This window comes from Geotrypetes seraphini, chromosome 1 (genome assembly GCF_902459505.1).
Source record: "Geotrypetes seraphini chromosome 1, aGeoSer1.1, whole genome shotgun sequence".
Classification (NCBI taxonomy): Eukaryota; Metazoa; Chordata; class Amphibia; order Gymnophiona; family Dermophiidae; genus Geotrypetes; species Geotrypetes seraphini.
The window spans coordinates 168673083-168693690 of record NC_047084.1 but is presented as its reverse complement, the minus strand read 5'-3'; the positions used below and the strand labels follow the sequence as shown (position 1 = coordinate 168693690).

The following is a 20608-nucleotide window of genomic DNA, read 5'->3' as shown; positions in this document are numbered from 1 at the left end:
CTGGTCATTCTATAAGAATTTGGTTCTAGGACAGAAAAATGTGATACATGAACCGTTTGTAGACCTGACAAAGATATTTTTGTCTCCTCTTCACATAAAACTTGGACTGATAAAAAATCTCATAAAAGCGATAAACAAGGAAGGCAAAGGTTTTCTTTATCTAAGATGTTTCCAAGAATAACTGATGCCATGATTAAGGAAGGCATTTTTGTCGGTCCACAGATCAGACACATCACCAATGATGAGAGATTTGAAGATCTGTTAGAGAAAATGGCCAGAAAGCATTCAAGGATGTCATTGAGAATTTTCTTGGCAGTTACAGAGCACCAAATTATTGTCAACTAGTTGACAAACTTATTGGAGCATGAAGTGCAACGTGTCACTGAAGATGCACTTTCTACATTCACACTTTGGACTTCTTCCCTGTAAGTCTTGGTGCAGTCAGCGATGAACATGACAAAAAGTTTCAGCAGGACATTGCCACTATGGAAAAAAAGATATCAGGGCAACTGGAATCCATCGATGCTGGCTGACTATTGTTGGACACTGTAATGAGATGCACCAGACAGAGTCCAAATGAAAATCAACAGGAAAACACTTTGCTATGGTGAACTTTCACAGCGTATCAGAAATTTTGTGCATTAAAACATGCTGTTTCTCAAAATTCATATGTGATACAGTCAGTGGGAAATTATATTTTTTCCCCAGATTTTATGTTTATTAAATTTCAAATGTAAAATCAAATACAAACCATACATCACAATGTCCAATATAAATACAAACAATATAATACAATGTCAAATGAAACTTACAGAATTACAACTAACCCCCCTCTTCATCTTCCCATCTTCCCTCCCCTTTCTAGAGCTGAAAAAAAAATTGATTAAAGAACGAACAATCAAAACATGATTTCTTGCTGTAGGAGTTAACGTATTTAAAAAAAGGCTGCCAAAGCGTGAGCTACACCTGTCCCTTCCGAGTTTCCCATTCAGAAAGAGACAAGCTTTCCATAATTAAGAGATGTAGCATATTGGAACGCCAATGACCATAAGTTGGATGTACTAATCCTATCAAAAGAGAATGGATTACTTTCAAACCTGAAAGCTTGGTCCGTTTCAGAAAACCTTTAAGACCACAGGAAATAGGATGTTGTAAGTCAAATAACCAAAATAAGCTATAACTATTATAATGTCATCTGGTGTTCCACATGCTACCAATTTTAGAAACAATTATAGACCAAAATTTACGTACCCAAGGACAGATCCAAAACATATGGGATAAAGTGGCTTTAGGATGACAAGAACCCTCAGAGACAAGTGTTGCATGATAAGCACGCCAAGGCGCTATACTGTATATAAACAACAAATAAATATATGGTATATCCCATTTCAAAAAATGAGATATCGGGTAATAATTTCAAGAAATGATATATATTAGAACCCTGCAATGTGATTTGTAGCTCCACACTCCAAGCCTGGGCCACCTTGGTATAATCTAAAGGTGGAGAAAAATCCATAAGAGAATGTCTGAAGTGTCTCAATGGTACTATCAGTTGAGCTACTAACCAATATATTTCTTACAAAAGCTCATACACCTTAAGAAGTAAATTTGAAGTTGGCAAAGAGTTCACATAATGTCTGAGTTGTATATAAGAAAAAGTATCCAAATTAGTCTAACCATAAGTAGTTCGCAGCTGAGAGAGGACTGGTAAAGTACCATCATCATTAAGGAGCTGATACAAATAAAAAATAGGTCCCCTCCTTACCATCTGAAATCTAGTTGATGTCATTCATACCAGGATGAAAAAAACCATTGCCACAAATAGACAATAAAGGAGTAGAGCAAAAGTCTAAACCCATCTGTCCACAGACTTGTCTCTACGTGGATCTTAAGGGAGCAAGAAAAAAATATGGGCTTCCCAGGACAGCAGCCACAACTCTAGGGGTATGAAGTAGATAACTAAAATGAAATTGCAATTCTACTGTAGCTTTTATGCGGTATATTAATGTTTAAATAAATAGTCCATAAAAAATAAGATGTAGACAAGAACCAATCGTGAATATGGCGCATATGAGAGGCCTCTACAAAGCATCTTAGAGACAACATACCCAAACCTCCCTTGTCAATTGGTAAAACCACCGTACTAAGAGGGAGGCGCAAACGACCTCCCACCCAAAGAAATCCACAGACCAATTTATCCAAGTGAAGTTCTGTTTTCCGAGAAAGAGATAAAGGCAACATCTGATAAACATATAATCATTGAGGTAGTACCAACATGTTATAGAGGGCAATATGGCCTATTAAAGAAACAGAAAGATGACACCAAATCATGAGATGATATTTAGTCCTATCCAACAAGGGCTGTATATTAAGATCAAGAAGCTGAGAAATATTTTGCGGAATTGTAATTCCCAAATAAACAACTTTCTCATTTGCCCAAGTGAGAGGGAAAGTACCAGGCCAATGAGCAGGTAAACTTAAATGAAACGGAACAGCTACAGATTTTTGATAGTTCATAATCACTAGATCATTTTAAGGAAGTAAAACCAGCATTTTGGAGGAAATTATTTCATAGATGGTATTTCATAGATGGTATTTGTTCAGTGTTATAAATATAAATCCAAAAATCTTCAGTAAGAAATCAGCATTTATTTGAGTATTCTAACCACAGTCTATCGATATTAGAGGAAAAAGGCCTCAGAAGCCGTGGGAAGCAAACACTTTCCTCTAGGCCAGGGGTAGGCAATTCTGGTCCTTGAGAGCTGGAGCCAGGTCAGGTTTACAGGATATCCACAATAAATATGCATGAGATAGATTTGCATCTTAAGGAGGCAGTGCATGCAAATCCATCTCATACATATTCATTGTGGATATTACATTACATTAGTGATTTCTATTCTGCCGTTACCTTGCAGTTCAAGGCGGATTACATAAGGATATATCTGGCCATTTCCAGAGGAATTTGAGAATAGTGAGATTGGTTCAAAGAGATGAGGAGGTTCTTGTGGTGTTAGATTGTTTTTGAGAATAGTGATGGTGTTAGGTTGATTTCAAGGAATTGTTGGGTAGTAGGTTTTTTTTTTTTTTGAATAGTATGATTTTTAGTTTCTGAAAACCTGACCTGGCTCCGGCTCTCAAGGACCGGAATTGCCTACCCCTGGCCTAGAGGAAAGTGTTTGCTTCCCATGGCTTCTGAGACCTTTTTCCTCTAATATTGATAGACTGTGGTTGGAATGCACAAATAAGTGCTAATTTCTTACTGAAGTTTTTTTATTTACAGTATTCCCCCCTATATTCACGGGGGTCCCGTTCCAGGAACCCCCGCGAATCTTGTAAAAGTGCAAATATGGGTTTTCATGGGTGAGACTGGAGAGGGCAGCGGGAAAGGCAGGAGAGAGCAGCCGGAGTGCCGGCGAGTGCAGGAAATCATTGGCTGTATGCTCCGACCGCCTCTTCCTGCACTAAGTCAGGCCTTACCAATCAGGAGCTGCATGTCAAAGCAGCTCCTGCCGGACTCACCCCGACTCCCATGCTCCCCCCGAGATCACGGGCGCTGCTATCGCCTCCTGCCCCCCCACTGACCGGCCCTGTCCATACCCGTGCGCTGCTGGTGTTAGAAAGTGCCTGCCACCGGTTTTCTGCTGGGCCTTGAGCATCTGCGCATGCTCAAGGCCTTCTGGATCTCACCCTCACCGAGATTCTCATGCTCAAGGCCCAGCAGAAAACTGACGGCAGGCATTTTCTAAAACCGGCGGCGCAAGGGTAAAGACAGGGCCGGTCAGTGGAGGGGGAGGAGGTGATCGTGAAGGGCGGGAGCAGTACTGTGGCCTCAGGGGTGCAATACTGCTGGTTCCTGGACTCGGGTCGGGTGGAGGCTCGCAAATCGAGTCAATGCTCGGTTTGCGAGTTACAGTTTACTCGAGTGTTTTGCTTGTCTTGCAAAACACTCGCAAACCACGTTACTAGCAAACTGAGGTTTGACTGTATTTGTAAAATAGAATTTCAATAATAAAGTTACAAAGTGTGCTAACTAAGGACATATTCCTGTTTTTCCTTAGCTTGACTCTTGCAGTCTAGGATGCAACTACTATTTTTAAAGGGCACCATTAGCAACATTTTTTTCTTTTGAAACAACATCTTTTATTACAAGTGAAAAACAGTACAGCATTGAAATTTACATATATTCTTGATCTATTTTTCTTAGATCTGTAATTCCCACTAATTTAAAAATTTACATTATATCTGTAAAAATGTGCAGTGATGTGAATAATTCTATGTAATGTATTTGTAACCAGAATGCTTGTCTGCAGAAGGCAGATCACTTCAGAGTATTGAGCCATCTGCTACCATTACTTTTGGTGGTCAGGAAGAAGCACTTTATTTCTCTACATTTTAACCATGATAACCATAAACCATGACCACTTTTGCAAAATATTAGTGATATCTTCTATAAATATCTAATCCAAAATATCTATACAGATGAACAGTTTTTTGTTTTTTTTTTAAACAAAAATGCCTTAAATCTTTTATCAGCCAGAAGCAACTTTTAGGGCTCCTTTTACAAAGGTTCGCTAGCGTTTTTAGTGCATATACCAGATTAGTGCGCGCTACCTGAAAAACTACCGCCTACTCAAGAGGAGGCGGTAGCGGCTAGCACGAAGGGCATTTTAGCGCGTGCTATTCTGTGCGTTAAGACCCTAACGCACCTTTGTAAAAGGAGCCCTTAGTTTGTCAGCCAGTAATCGGTTTGATTGAGCCATATAATTGTCCTTCCTATACCACTGACGAAGAAGTAGGTTCAGTGAGGTGCAAAATGCAGCACGAATGTTATACAAGAAACACATTCTCATGCATAAGAGTTCAGCCTTGTCGAATGCATGACAACAGACATTTCAGAGGAGTCGGTGTAAAGTTCTGGATTAATTATTACTTGTGATGAATTCTGCAGGGGCCACATCTCTACCCAGAATAAAGAGGAGCTATATGTTCTCTGCTTGTCTTTGGATGTACGATGCTTGTAGTTATTCCAGATTTGACACATTCTTTCTTTAAAGGGTCTTGTTGTCAGTGTGTAGAGAATAGGGTTCAAAGCACTGTTTATTGGAAGTATGAAAATTACCACCCAGGAACTTATGCTTCCTAAAAAAAATAAATAAATCCAGAGAAATACATCAAGCATTTAATAGCTATGTGTATATGTATACAAATAAGTAAAGTTTCAAGCAGGCCTAGACTCTGCTCTTGAGCCTGAACTTTTGCTACTCCATTTCAAGTACTTTCTGAAGGGGCATTATATGATTTCTCTTGCCATTTCTCTCAGCTGATGTTTCAGCATCTAATTTATGCTACCTAACAAACTCAACCTTTTACAATAATAATGAAACTCCCTAAAGTTGGGGGGAGTTAATTGAAAAATTGGGGGAGAGTGATGATTTTGGTCACAATGAGTTTTTAAAAGGAAGTTTGCTTTCTGATTGAACTGTGTTGGAAAATAAGAGCAATTTTCTGAGTGTCCCTTCTACCACTGCAGTAAAATTGTCTCATATTTGACATGTTTACAGCCCTGAGCTAATATTAATAATAAAAATAAAAGCTCAGTTTAAATGCCTCCCTTGAGTCTTACTTTAAGGGCTGTGGATCCTGGGATCAGTTATTTGCTCATCTTGTAAGCTGTATTTGTGAATATGCTGGAACATAGTACTAGTAATTTATGTCCTCGTATCAACGGCATGCGCGGGGTTGGACGTGTTAGTCCAACCCTGGTCTACTGTCGGTCTCCTTTAAGTTTTCCCTCCTTGCCCATGGTGGGCAGGGTCATTCGCCGGATTGCATCTCTTCTGGGCCTTGTGATCCTGGTGGCTCCGGACTGGCCTCACCAACCTTGGTATGTGGACCGGCTAAGTCTTCAGCAGGATGACAGTCTCAGACTGCCTTTGATGCTGCTCTGATGTCATAGAATTTGGAGCAGCGTTGGAGCATTTAGTGCTCCGGCTTAGTAAAAAGGGGGGGGGGGGGAGATAGTATTTATTGTTTTTGTATGATTTTCATAATTTTAATGTTCATACTGTAGCTCTAACCCCTGATGCAGCCTTAGGGCAAAACGTGGTCACAGCATGTGATGGATTTAAATAAACCACAAAAGTCCTATTTCTGTTGGTCTGCTTTGTGTTTTGCTGCTTGTTACTGTTTTCCTTGCTCTGAATCTGCCCCAGTAATGCCCATGATTTATGCACCTAAATGTAAGAATTTAATGCATTTGTACATTTTCAAAGAGGCCAATTTATGAGCATAATTCTCAAAGTGGTTCTTTTACAGAGTTGCATTAAGGGTTCCTTTTACAAAGCCACAGTAGCGATTCCCATGTGGCAAATTCGGCACAGCCCTTTCAAGTCCTACGGCCTATGTCACATTTACTGCACCAAACCGTGCTACCACCGTTTTGTAAAAGGGGCCTTAAATGCTAATGTATGCAAAGCTAATGTATGGTGTTCTGGGGTAACTCTGAAATGTGCATGCATTAATCACATGCTAAAAAAATATTCCTAATTTTTTTTGTGGGGACATATCCTAGCCAGAAGGTGGGCATTCCTGCACTAACAAGTTAGCACATCTGCATTACTGAGCACTAACTAGTTACCATCACCCAATTTGTAGTGATAGTAAGTGCTCACATGGTAATTTCTAAATATGGCTGTGCCTTAATGGCGGGAAGGAGCAAGTGGGGAGTGGGATAGAACATATCAACCTGGGAATCAACAGATTTTATTCATATAAGCGCAAGTCTGAAATCTAATATAATCTTCCATTTGTGAGTCGCACAAACCTATACAAAGGCAACAGATCAAAGAGGAAGGGGAAAGTAGTAGGGGAAGGGGGCATGGAGAAGCAAGAGGAGGGACCTAGAAGTAGGGGGTGCTATACAGAAACTAAAACAGTTAATTGTCAAAGAGGTGACATGGATATAAAGTCCTTTGACTATGGTGACCCGACACGGTCTGTTTTTTTGCCTCCAAATGGAAGACTTCCTCAGGGCATGGGAGTTGATCCACTAGATGGTGCTATTGCGCTGGAAATACAAACTCCAAACTTATGCATACACTTGTAGAGAGTGGTACTTAAGGCACGAGAAGCAAAATAGTCAAATGCTGATCACAGTGGCGTACCTAGCATATGTGACACCCGGGGCCAATCATTTTTTGAAACCCCCCCCATCTGTACAAAAAACATTATTTTTAGTAACAAGCCACACGTCACACATGAGTACCTAGGAAAAGGCAGCATCTTACATACTGCAGTGAGCAGTACAACAGCAATACACTCATTGTAAAACTAAACAAGCCAGACTAGTACAGATCAATCCTACACCATCAATCCTAACAGAAAACCATGTCTTTTGAACACACAGAAAATACCTTCACCTAGTATGGAATATCATCACAAATTAACCACTCCCCCTTTTACAAAACTGTAGTGTGGATTTTAACCACGGTGGTAACAGCTCAGACGCTCTGAGCATCAGAGCTGCTACCACCACGGCTGGCGCTGAAAAATGCTCCACAGTTTTGTAAAAGAGAGGATAAAATAGAAATACATAGACAAAGGTTAAATTGAACTAGGAAGAAGCTGGACTCTGCATACAATGCAACACCACAGAAACAGTGACACATGTCTCCTAAAGCAATAAATAAATAGAAAATTTTTGTTCTACCTTTGTCTTCTCTGGTTTCTGCTTTCCTCATCTTCTTGTTACTCTCTTCCTTCCATCCACTGTCTGCCATCTCTCTGTCCCTATATGGCATCATCACTCCTATGCCCCTTCCAGAAACTGTATGCCTCTCCCTTCCATCTCTCCTTTCCATCTCTCTGGCATCTCTCTCCTCTCCTTCCCTCTCCTACACCTCTCTTCTGCAATCCCTTTCTTCCCTCATTTTCCTTTTCAATTTATTTTCTGCATTCATCTAGATTACGTTCTTACTACCCTCTCATCAATTTTCTTTTTTACTGTCTACCAACAGCTCGCCACCTCTTTCCCTCACCCCTCCAGAATTTCCCTAACTCAATCCTTTTCCCCCATCATGTGCTCTCCTTTTATTTATCCTCTTCTTCCATCATGTGCCCTCTTTCTCTACCCCTTCCATCTAGTACCTTCTCTCTCTGTCCACTTCCATCATCTGCTCCCCTCTTTCTCTCCTCCCATTTCCTTCCTGCATTTGCTCCCTTATCTCTCCCATCTGCACTTCCATCCAGCATAGGCTCCTCCTCTACCTGCCACACTACCATCCAATGTCTGCCCTTTCTCCATCCATCCCTCTTCAATCAGCATCTGCCCCCTTTCTTTCCCTCCGATCCAATTCCATCCAGTATCCTTCCCCCTTATGTCTCTCTCCCCTTTCCCTGTACATCAATTCCATCAGCACCACCCTTCCATACCACCCTGCCCCCTTTCTCTCTCTGTACCACTCTCATTCCAGCAGTCCTGCTCCTTTCTCGCGATGACTGTAGCTGTCGGCTGCCAGTCCACCCCACTCCGACATACTAGCTCTGGAGCAGAGTCAGCAGCCACATGCTGGAAGGTCCCGCGATGACTCCAGGCTTTGCTCCGGAAGAAGTAAGTTATGTCGGAGGGGGTTGACCCGGCAGACGCAGGGATTTGTGGCAAGGACCCGCGATGACTGCGTCTGCCGGATCCACCCCCTCCGACATAACTTACTTCTTCTGGAGCAAAGCCGGCAGACGAGTCATCGGGGGACCTTCCTGCACCTCAGTGCAGCTGCTGACTCTGCTCTAGAGCAGTGTTTTTCAACTTTTCTACACCCGTGGACTGGCAGAAATAAAATAATTATTTTGTGGACCGGCAAACTACTAAGACTGAAATTTAAAAAACACATTTCTGCCCCGTCTCCGCAAGCTCAGTCCCTGCAAACCATCTGATCCCATCCGCACAAGTCTCAGTTATGATTTTATATTGAATATATTTTATTAAAGTATAAAAAGAAACAATATTCTGTACAATTGTCATTTTATAAATATAAATATACAGAGCAAGGACCAACAAAACCTCTGTCTCCCCTCCATTTCACATATATTCCCTCTACTATCAAGAAAACTGAACAAGCCAAATTATTATAGAATGCTACACAGAAATATGCTAACAGAATACTGCACTCACACATGACAGGAATAGCGTTATGGAGTGCAACTAGGGCAACTGCCCCATGGTCCGAGAGAGCCCTAAGCCAGCTAGAAGCTAAAGAAGCACTGCCTGGGCTTTGCAGTCCCCAGTTATGTCTCTAGCAGGATATATATTTCAAATCTGATATATTCTAATGACAAAATAGAAATAAAATGATTTTTTTCTACCTTTTGTTGTCTCTGGTTTCTGCTTTTATCTTTGTTTCACTCTTTTCCTTCCAGCGTCTGCCCTGTCTCTTCAATCCAGCATCTGCCCATTCCATCCACTGTCTGCCTCTTCCAGAAACTGTCTGTCTCCCCCTGCCCTCTCTCCTCTAACCCCCCCTTTGGTCTGGCATCCATCATATTCCCTCTGTTCCCTCATGGTCTGGCATCTTTCTCCTTTCATCTCTCTTTCCCTCCCCCCTGTGGTTTTTAGCATCTCTCTCTTCTCATTTCCTCCACTCAGATCTGATATCTCTGTCTCCTTCCCCATTCTCTGGCATCTCTCTCTCCTCTCTCTCTTCCCTTCTCTGGTCTTCCTTCTTTATTTTCTGCCTCCATCTAAATTAAATTATTTCTTACTATGCCGTCCTTAGTTTCCCTCTTTTCACTATGTCTACCCCCAGCATGCCACCCCTTTCCTTCACCCCTCCACTATCTCACTAACTCTATCTTCTTCCCCCATCCAGCATATGTCCTTTTTCTTTATCCCTCCTTCCATCCAGTATGTGTTATCTTTCTTCACTTCCATTCAGCATTTGCTCTCCCTTCTCCCCACTTCAATCATCTGCCCTCTTCTCTCTCCCCACTTCCATCATCTTCCCCTTCTCTCCACTTCCATCATCTGCCTCTTCTCTCTCTTTTCCCCCAATTCCATCATCTGCCCTCTTCTCTTTTCCCACTTCCATCATCTGCCCTTTCTCCCTCCCCCTTCTCTCCACTTCCATCATCTGCCCCTTCTCCCCACTTCCATCATTTTCCCTCTTCTCTCTCCCCACTTCCATCATCTGCCCCCTTCTCTCAGTCTCTCCATCCACCACAGGCCCATCTTTCTCCCTTCCTCACCTTTCCGATTTTGGCAACAAGATCGTCAACACCCCCCCTCCCCCGCAATGACACTTAAGATCGGCAACGGGCTTCCTTCTACCCCTGGCATTAACAGAACTTCAAATCGGGAATGCGGTGCTCAGTCAAAAGCGGAAACAGGAAGCTGAGTCAGAGGGAGGTTTTTGACATGAGCACTAGAGAATGACACGGGGAAAAAATCAGTCCCCGTCACTGCACCGTCCCCTTCACCGCTCCGTCACCGCCATTCCCTTCATTGCCCCCTCATCGTCCCCGCAGCATCCATACAAGCCTCAGTACTGCAATATTTAGCTTATTCCTTCCTTATAAATCAAAGTTCTGGCTGCTGAACTAGAGAAAGAGATGTTCAGCTGGCAGGGCTTTGTTTATAAATTTTTATCAACACAACTAATATACTACTTTATCTTGGGGCAAAAAAAGAAAAAGAAATATAATTTTTTTTCTATCTTTATTCTCTGGTTTCTGCTTTCCTCATCTTCTCATTCAATTCCTTCCATCCACTGTCTCTCTTCTCTCTGCGTCTTCCATTTGTTCTGTTACTGTGCCTCTCCCTTTCTCCCCCCCTTCCAAATTGGTCTGGCACCCATCTTCTTTCCTCCTCTCCCCCCCCCCCCCATAGTCTGGCATCTCTGTCTTCTTCCCTTCCAGCATCTTCTCCCCACTCTCTGTTCCCCATTTCTCTTCAGTGTCTTCTTCCCACTCTGTCATCCCCATTTCCCTTCAGCGTCCTTCTCCCCCTGTCTTCCCCATGTGCTATCAGCATCCTCCCCCTCTGTCTTCCTCATGTACTTTCAGCATCCTTCCCCCTCTGTCTTCCCCATGTGCTTTCAGCGTCCCTCTCCCCCTCTGTCTTCCCCATGTGCTTTCAGCGTCCTTCTCCCCCTCTGTCTTCCCCATGTGCTTTCAGCGTCCTTCTCACCCTCTGTCTTCCCCATTTGCTTTCAGCGTCCTTCTCCCCCTCTGTCTTCCCCATGTGCTTTCAGTGTCCTTCTCCCCCCTCTGTTTTACCCATTTCCCTTCAGCGTCTTTTCCTCTCCACCCCACCTTTCCTCCCTTTCTCCCTCCCTGCCCCTTACCTTCATGGCGCTTCCCCCCCCCAACAGGCCCGGTCCGACAAACCTCCCTGCCCTGTGGCCGGCGATATCTAAACTGCCGTAAAGGTCGTTTCTGATGCAACTTCCTGTTGCGTCAGAGACGACCTTTATGGCAGCCATATGCAACTACAACATTCCAGCTGCCTTAAGAAGGCAGTTTAGACATCGCCGGCCACAGGGCAGGGAGGTTTGTTGGACTGGACCAGGCCTGGGAGGGAGGGGGTGAAAGCGCCATGAAGGGAAGGGTGTGTGTGTGAAAGCGCCACGACGGAGGGTGGCAGTAAGGAGGGAGAGAGTGCGATAGGGACCGGGCCGGCTGTGCACCCCCCCTAAGGCTGCACCCAGGGTGGACCGCCCCCCCCCCCCTTGGTACGTCACTGACTGATCATGAAGGATCTCGGGTCACCAAAGGCCAAGGACTTTATATCCATGTATTTCAGACTTGAGTTTATATGAATAAAATCTATTGATCCTCGTGGGGTTGTTTCTCCTAGGTTTTTTTTTTGGTGTACCTTAATGGCAACATTAGCACATGGCTATTAATATAAAAAACAGAATACCAGCCATTGGTCTTAGTAGGCGGGAAAGACCTTTGTAAGGGCACATTAAGACCACTTTTTGTTATAGCTTAGTAAAAGGACCCAAAACTAATGGAGCATAAATTCTTTAAATATCAGGTTCTCTTTTAACAACATGCTAAACTTAATAATTAAACAACAGCATGCCAATATATATATTAAAAAAATATATATTTCCCTTATTTGTAGCTATGTAATAAGCAACAAAGCCCCAACCAACTGGAGAACAGTTGTTATGATGCCACCAGGCCATGTGGCAATTATCATCCTCTGGAAGGCATGAGCCAGTGACCATAGGCACCAGCATGTCAAATTACTCCTCCCTGTACACAAGGAGATTGCTCAACATTGCAGGTGTTTTAACACCCACTGGCACTCCCAGAGCTGGCTCATATGCCAGTGGCAGGTGCTAAGAGCTGCATTTGGTGCATAGGCACCATCTCGCTCAAAGTAGGGGAAGCTGCTAGGGCCATTTGTGCTCTTGCCTGCTGGGACTCCACAGTGGTGGTAGGTTGTTAAAGGGTGGGTGTATATAAAAAGCCTATTATTTCATTACTATACCAGTGTTTTTCCAATAGTAAAGTAAAACATTGATTAATGATTCCTTGTTGAAAATTGCGGGATATAAGAAACTATATAGTATGATAAGAATCTGGTAAGGTAGCTAAACCGTCCATTGCAACTACCTTGGTAACTGACCTTGAACTAATCTGTAATGTAATCTGACCTTGTAATGTAATGTAATCTGACCTTGAACTAAATAGGTAAAGGCGGAATAGAAAACCTGATTAACATAATAACATTGTGGATTTAAAAAATTTGTGATTTTGTTTTGTTTTACAGAACTATAAAGCTGAAAATGAAAGGTGCACATTTTATGGGAAATGGGTGGAGAGAGCATACCTGGTATTTCCACTTGAAGTAGAGAAAGTAGTTTTAGTATAAAGATGGGTATCCAGCAGAGCGCATCAGTGAACACAATGCAGAAGAAGCGCTTGGCCAGGGTCATTTCCTTTTTAATATGGTTCTGGATTGTTGTTGCTGTGATGGCAGTCCGGTAGATACTGTAAAACATACTGCTGTACGAAAACACAATGATGATGAAAGCTGCCAAGTTTACACCTGTGTAAAGAAACACATAGAATGTGATTAGACTGGGTTCCAAAAATGTTTCCTTGAGGGAACCAGACCGAAAACTTAGAGCTCTTTCACCCCATATTTCCTGTTGTGCCCATCAAAGTTGGAAAGCAAGCAAGGAAGGAGAGGGGAGGGAGATTATTGCTGAGGCATACTGCGGCTTCTGGGCCTGGGTTACAGTAAGGGGCGTGCATCTGCTGAAACCGAGTGTAAATTCTGGCTTGCAAGTTGGGTGTGTAACCCTGGTATTCTATAACAGCTGAAATTTTTGGACTCAGGGGTGTCAAAGTCCCTCCTCGAGGGCCACAATCCAGTCAGGTTTTCAGGATTTCCCGAAATGAATATGCATGAGATCTATTTGCTTGCACTGCTTTCATTGTATGCTAATAGATCTCATGCATATTCATTGGGGAAAACCTGACTGGATTGCAGCCCTTGAGGAGGGACTTTGACACCCCTGCCCTGACTTGTCCATACGTCTGCAATAGAGTAGAAATTAGAAAGTCATGGGATAGGAGGTAATGTCCTATGGATTAAGAACTGGTTGAAAGACAGGAAACAGAGTAAGTTTAAATGGTCAATATTCTCAATGGAGAAGGGTAAACCAGGATTCTCAGGGGTCTATGCAGGAACCGCTGCTTTTTAACATATTTATCAATGATCTAGAGATGGGAATAATTAGTGAGATAATTAAATTTTCTGATGATAAAGTTGTTCCAAATTGTTAAATCGCAAGAGGATAGTGACAAACTGCAAGAGGACCTTATGAGACTGGGCATCAAAATGGCAGAAGACATTTATCCCCTCTTCTACGAAACTGCGATGGCAGTTCCTAGCACGGGGAGCCACACTGAACGGCCTGCACTGCTCCTGACGCTCATAGGAACTCAGTGAGCATCAGGAGCAGTGAGGGCCATTCAGCGCGGCTCTCTGCACTAAAAATGGCTAGCGCAGTTTTGTAGGAGAGGGTGTTAATGTGAGCAAGTGCAAAGTGATGCATGTGGGATAGAGGAACCCAGTGGCGTACCTAGCATATGTGACACCCAGGGCCCATCATTTTTTGACCCCCTCCATCTGTATGAAAAACATGATTTTTAGTAACAATCCACATGTCACACTTGAGTGTACATAGGAAAAGACAGCATCTTATATACTGCAGAGAGCAGTACAACATCAGTACACCCATTGTAAAACTAAACAAGTCAGACTAGTACAGATCAATCCTACACAGTCAATCCTAACAGAAAACCATGTCTTTTCGAACACATAGAACACAGAAAAACACCTTCACCTAGTATGTAATCACAAACTAACCCCTCCCCCTTTTACAAAACTGTAGTGTGGTTTTTAGCCATGGTGGTAACAGCTCAGATGCCAACGCTAAAAAACGCTCTACGGTTTTGTAAATGGGGAGATAGAATAAAAATACGTAGACAAAGGTTAAACTGAAGCACCAAGAAGCTGGACTCTGCATACAATGCAACACCACAGAAATAGCAATGCATCTCCCCTAAAGCAAAAAAAAAAAAAAAAAAAAGAATTTTTTTTCTACCTTGTCTTCTCTGGTTTCTGCTTTCCTCATCTTCTTGTCACTCTCTTCCTTTCATCCACTGTCTACCCTCTCTCTGCCCCTTCTATATGGCATCTTCTCTCCTTCTATTCCCCTTCCAGAAACTTTATGCCTCTCCCTTCACCCCCATTGGTCTGGCACCCATCTTCTTCCCTTCCCTCCTCCAATGGTCTGGCATCTCTCTCCTCTCCTTCCCTCTCCCACACTCCCATGGTCTGGTATTTCACTCTCTCCTCTCCCTTCCCCCACTTCCATCAGCATCTGCCCCCTTTCTCACCCTTCACCATGCTTCCATACCACCCTGACCCCCTTTCTCACCCTTCACCACGCTTCCAAACAATCTTGACCCCCTTTCTCACCCTCCACACCCTTCCTTACCATCCTGACCCCCTTTCTCACTCTTCACCACGCTTCCATACCACCCTGACCCCCTTTCTCACCCTCCACACCCTTCCTTACCATCCTGACCCCATTTTTCTCCCTTCACCACCCTTCCATACCACCCTGACCCCCTTTTTCTTCTTCTACCACCCTACTATGCTCCTTTCTCTCTCCATCGAAATCAGCAAGGTCTCGCGATGACTACTTCTGCTTCCTCTGCTCCGGAAGAGGTAAGTGACGTCGGAGGGGGTTGGGCCGGCAGACGCAGGGATTTGTGGCAAGGTCCTGCGATGACTGCAGTTTCCGTCCACCCCACCCCCCACCCCCTGACGTCACATACCTCTTCCGGAGCAGAGGCAGCAGAAGTAGTCATCGCGGGACCTTGCTGCACTTCATCGTGGCTGCTATACATATTTCAGAGCAGAGTCGGCAGCCGCGCTGAGGTGCCATTTTCAGCAGCATGGGAGCTTCCAGACCCGGCCGGCTGTGCACCCCCTTGAAGCGTGCACCCAGGGCAGATTGCCCCCTCCCGCCCTCCCCCTTAGTACGCTACTGGAGGAACCCGAACTATAGTTATGTGATGCTAGGTTCTATGTTAGGAGTCCCTGCCCAGGAAAAGGATCTAGGTGTCATTGTTGAGAATACGTTGAAACCCTCTGCTCAATGTGCGGTAGCGGCTAAGAAAGCGAATAGAATGATAGGAATTATCAGGAAGGGAGTAGAAAACCAAAGATAAAAATGTTATAATGCCCTTGTATCGCTCTATAGTATGGTCACACCTCGAATACTGTGTGCAGTTCTGGTTGCCGTATCTCAAAAAAGATATAGCGGAATTAGAAAAGGTACAGAGAAGGGCCACAAAAATGATAAAAGGGATGGGGCGACTTCCTTAAGAGGAAAGGCTAAAGCGGCTAGGTCTTTTCAGCTTTGAGAAGAGACTGCTCAGGGGTCAATGATAGAGGTCTAAAACAAAAATACTACGACTAGGGGGCATGCGATGAAGCTGCTAAGCGGTAGATTTAAAACAAACCGGAGAAAATATTTCTTCACACGACGTGAGTGAAACGGTGTGGTGGCCGTGTTAGTCCACTTTCCAAGGCAGTATAAAGAAATAAAAAACAAAGGAAATAAGGTGATACTCTTTTTATTAGACTAACTCGATGCATTTTATGATGAACCTTCAGATCAGAAAAAAGCAAATTTTGACAAATATCAATATAGATAAGGAAAACATGAAAGCATTTCAGGAATAGGGAGGGAGGGATGGGTGGGCAGGCTGGAGACAGAGAGGTGTCAGAGCAGTTTTAGATGTCTTTATAGTGGGAAAGTCCTGTCTGGTAGGTGTCAAAATACCTTATTTTGGTTTCAAAGGTTTTACAGTCTTGGATTGTTTTAAAGTCCTGTTTTAGTATTCTCGCCATAAAATCATTGGTATAGTGGGCAGTTTTTGTCCAAAGTGTTGTTCGACAGGGGTGACTTCCTATTTGGCATTGCAATTCTTAATATGATATCTATGTAGGTTGATTATGGTCTTCAGCAGGAAGGTCCGGAGTGAGAGGGCATAGGATGAAGTTAAGAGGTGATAGGCTCAGGAGTAATCTAAGGAAATACTTTATTACAGAAAGGGTGACAGGTGCTTGGAACGGTCTGCTGGTAGAAGTGGTGGAGACAGAGATTGGGTCTGACTTCAAGACAGTGTGGGACAGGCATGTGGGATCTCTTAGGGAGAGGAGGAGATAGTGGAAGTCACGTTTCTGTCCATGGCCCTCCCCGAGCCTTGCCCCCTTTTGGGTTGCGTGTAAAACACTTTGGCAGATCCATGGATATAGGCATCCATGGATCCATGGATATAGGCAGATCCATGGATAAGTCCAGATAGTGCCAATTAGGGGGGGATTCATCAATGAGCAGTACTGCATTGGCGCACACTAAATGATAAAGTGATTTGGACTTGTATACCGCCTTTTTGTAGTTTTACAACCACACTCAAAAGTGGTTTACAGACAGGCACATCAAGCATTTTCCTGTCTGTCTTGGTGGGCTCACAAACTAATGTACCTGAGGCAATGGAGGATTAGGTGACTTGCTCAGCATCGCAAGGAGCAGCGCAGGGTTTAGACACACAGCCCCGGGAGTGCTGAGGCTGTAGCAGTAACCACTATGACACACTATCTAATCTAAGCTTCTATTTGTGCATCGCTCATACCTATACAGGCTCAAAGCGACTGTAAAGCGAGGTAAGAGGGGAGAGAAAGAGAAGGGAGAGAGAGGAGGTGGATAGGTAAGAGGGAAAGGAAGGGGAGAGAAAAAGAGGGGAGAGAGGAAGGGAAAGGGAGAGAATGGCTATCTTCTGTCAATAGTGTTTAATGTTCGTTAATGATTAGTGCTCATTGATGAATTCCCTCCTTAGCGTCATTAATTGATTAACAGTTCATTAACTAATTAATTTATACATGGACCAATGTAGAATCTGGGAGATAAGACATACCTCCTCTTCTACAAAGCCCTGCAAGACAGAGTAAAAGCCCTTTAAATCTCTATGGGCTTCGGGGCCATTATCACGTGGAAGAGGGGGATAGTGTACGCTATTGAGTACTATTATTCAGTTATGTACACACTAGTGATCAGTAGATGCACTATTGAACAATAATGCACATTAGTGCACATATTAGCAGCAGTGCCCCACAAATGAAAAAACAAAATTTAAAATCCCTGAGTGAAAGAAACATCCCATAAATGTCATGGGAAACAAAACAAAACAAACTTTTTACCCTGCATCCCCTTAGATTGCAGTACTAAGCTTAATAAATTGAGCCCTTAATGCATCACTACGGTGCTGTGGCACAGATATATACTGTGTTTCTCCAAAAATAAGACAGTGTCATATTCATTTGGGGCCCGAAAAAGGCACTAGGTCTTATTTTTGGGATATGCACATGATCATATCTCCCTTCCTCTCCTTCATCCCAATTCTTCCTCTTTCCTTTCTCTCCCCCACATGTGTAGCATCTTTCCTCCCCTCCCCACCCATCCCAAGTTGCATAGAAACATAGAACATAGAAACATAGAAAATGACGGCAGAAAAGGGCCATAGCCCATCAAGTCTGCCCACTCTAATGACCCACCCCCTTGGCTTTACCTCCCTAGAGATCCCACATGCATATCCCATTTACTTTTAAAATCTGGCACGCTGCTGGCCACAATCACCTGCAGTGGAAGTTCATTCCAATGATCAACCACCCTTTCGGTGAAGAAATACTTCCTGGTGTCGTCATGAAATTTCCCACCTCTGATTTTTAGCGGATGCCCTCTTGTGACCGAGGGTCCTTTAAGAAAGAAGATATCATCTTCCACCTCGATACGGCCAGTGATATATTTAAATGTCTCAATCATGTCTCCTCTCTCTCTCTACGTTCCTCGAGTGAGTACAGCTGCAATTTATTCAGCCTTTCCTCATATTGGAGATCCCTAAGCCCCGAGACCATCCTGGTGGCCATTCTTTGAACCGACTCAATTCTCAGCACATCTTTTTGGTAATGTGGCCTCCAGAATTGTAAATAATATTTCAGGTGAGGTCTCACCATGGATCTGTACAACGGCATGATGACTTCGGGCTTCCGGCTGACAAAGCTTCTGCGGATACAACCCATCATTTGTCTAGCCTTGGATGAAGCCTTCTCCACCTGATTGGCAGTTTTCATGTCTTCACTGATTATCACTCTTAAATCCCGTTCTGCTACAGTCTTGGCTAAGGTCTCACCATTTAGTGTTTAAGTTCTGCACGGATTTCTGTTGCCAAGGTGCATGACCTTACATTTTTTTGCATTGAAGCCGAGCTGCCAAGTCGAGGACCAATGTTCCAGTAGAAGTAGGTCTTGCGTCATACTGTCGGGCAAAGTGCTTTTACCTACTATGTTGCAGAGTTTGGTGTCATCGGCGAACAAGTTTGACCAGCTTCTATCCTTCCTTCCCTCCCATCCCTCATGCAGCATAACCCTTGATCAATAACCAAAAATAGACTCCAAAAACCTGCCAGAGAAACTTAACAAGATACCAAAAAGGAGGCAGAAATGATCACACGGTTCTCGGAGAGGCTGCTTGCTGACCAAACAACTGTTAACACACAAGAAGATAGTGTACAATCAATATATTAATTGTTATCATTTAGTAATGGAGTACCCTCAGTGTGATAGAGCAGCGAAAGGAGCAATGCTCCAGCGCTTCACATCATGAGACAAGGACCAGCCAGTCCCTACCCCCACACCATCATGGGGTACTTCCAGGGTGTGTCATATAAATCAAAAGAAGTGCAACAAGTGCAAAATAATGCACAAAAAACACAAGTGAGGTCAATCAAACAGTCTCTCAGAGAACCTCCCCCAGAAAACTCCCACAAGAATCAAAAAGTCGACTTAGCTGAAGATGAAAACAGATGATAAAACGGTCTCCCAAAAACAGGGAGATCCGCAGGATACCAGGTCCAACCAAGCCTGGTTTCGGGAACCAAAATCGCTTCTTCAGGAACCCAAGATTACAAATCTCTGAAGACCATCCCGCCCTCCCCCAGCCGGCTCGATGGTCTTCAGAGGGGAAGGGCCAGGTTGAAGAGTTACTGGCGAATTCTGGGACTAGGGCTTATTTTTGGGATAGGGCTTATATTAAGACCTACCCTGAAAATGATGCTAGGGCTTATTTTCGGGGTAGGTCTTATTTTCGTGGAAACATGATACCATACAGCTAACAACTCCATATACAGGTATGCTAGTGGCTATGTGCATCTCAGAATGATTGAGGATTTCAGACACACTACAGATTGCCTCTCCCTGGATGATGAAGAAGCTTCCTCAAAAATAGGGGTATCAGGAAACACTGGCACCCACAAGGCTGGCTCCTATGGCCATAGGAGCCAATGATTGGGGGTGCTAAACCCAATAGAAGTTATCCAATCCCTGGACACAATCAAGGTGTTTGCTCAAGCACCCACAGAACTGGTTTCTATGGCTAGTACACATACCTATTTTAATTTCCAGCTTCTTTGTGTCGCTCATATTTTTTAAGATAGAAGAAAGCAGAGTACTTACCCAAGAAAATAAAGACAGAATAAATTTGTGCTGCTGTGCTTTCTGACTGCTCTGAGTGCAAAGGGAAGCAGACGCCATTGGTCCCATAGTAGTTCTGAAAAAACTCCTCATTGCTCAGTGGGATGAAAGCCACCATGAAACCGATAATCCAGATAAGAATCAAAATGGCTACTGCCCGATATTTCCCTGGCTTCCAGCACCTGAAAGGGTAGACTATGCAGATGTATTTTTCCAGTGTTAGATAGGTTAGTAGCAATACAGATACTTCAGTGGACAATATGGCCAAAGCTCCGACGAGCTGGCACTGTGTGCTGTCCATCCATGATTGGGCATGTTTGTTGTATTCCCCACGGTACTTCAGGTCATAATAACCAATGACAAACAAGTACACTCCCATTAGACAGTCTGCACCTGGAGGGGGTGAGAGATTTTGCCAGTGAGCTACATGCAATAAAGTGATTTTAAAAAAATTATTCTTGTTATATAATATAGAAAATATTGCTACTA

At 43.5% G+C, this 20608-nt stretch overlaps 1 protein-coding gene across 1 annotated transcript in view; it reads right to left on the bottom strand.

The window, feature by feature from the left end:
* Nucleotides 1-4742: 4742 nt before the first annotated feature.
* The window catches only part of RXFP1 (relaxin family peptide receptor 1), a 154574-nt gene continuing 138708 nt past the window's right edge, over nt 4743-20608 (bottom strand). The window contains exons 17-19 of the mRNA XM_033958681.1: nt 20102-20512; nt 12836-13054; nt 4743-5139 (exon numbers count right to left, since the gene is read on the bottom strand). Coding sequence (XP_033814572.1) covers nt 4847-5139; nt 12836-13054; nt 20102-20512 — 923 coding nt within the window. The 3' untranslated portion in view covers nt 4743-4846. The remainder of the gene's footprint in view (nt 5140-12835; nt 13055-20101; nt 20513-20608) is intronic.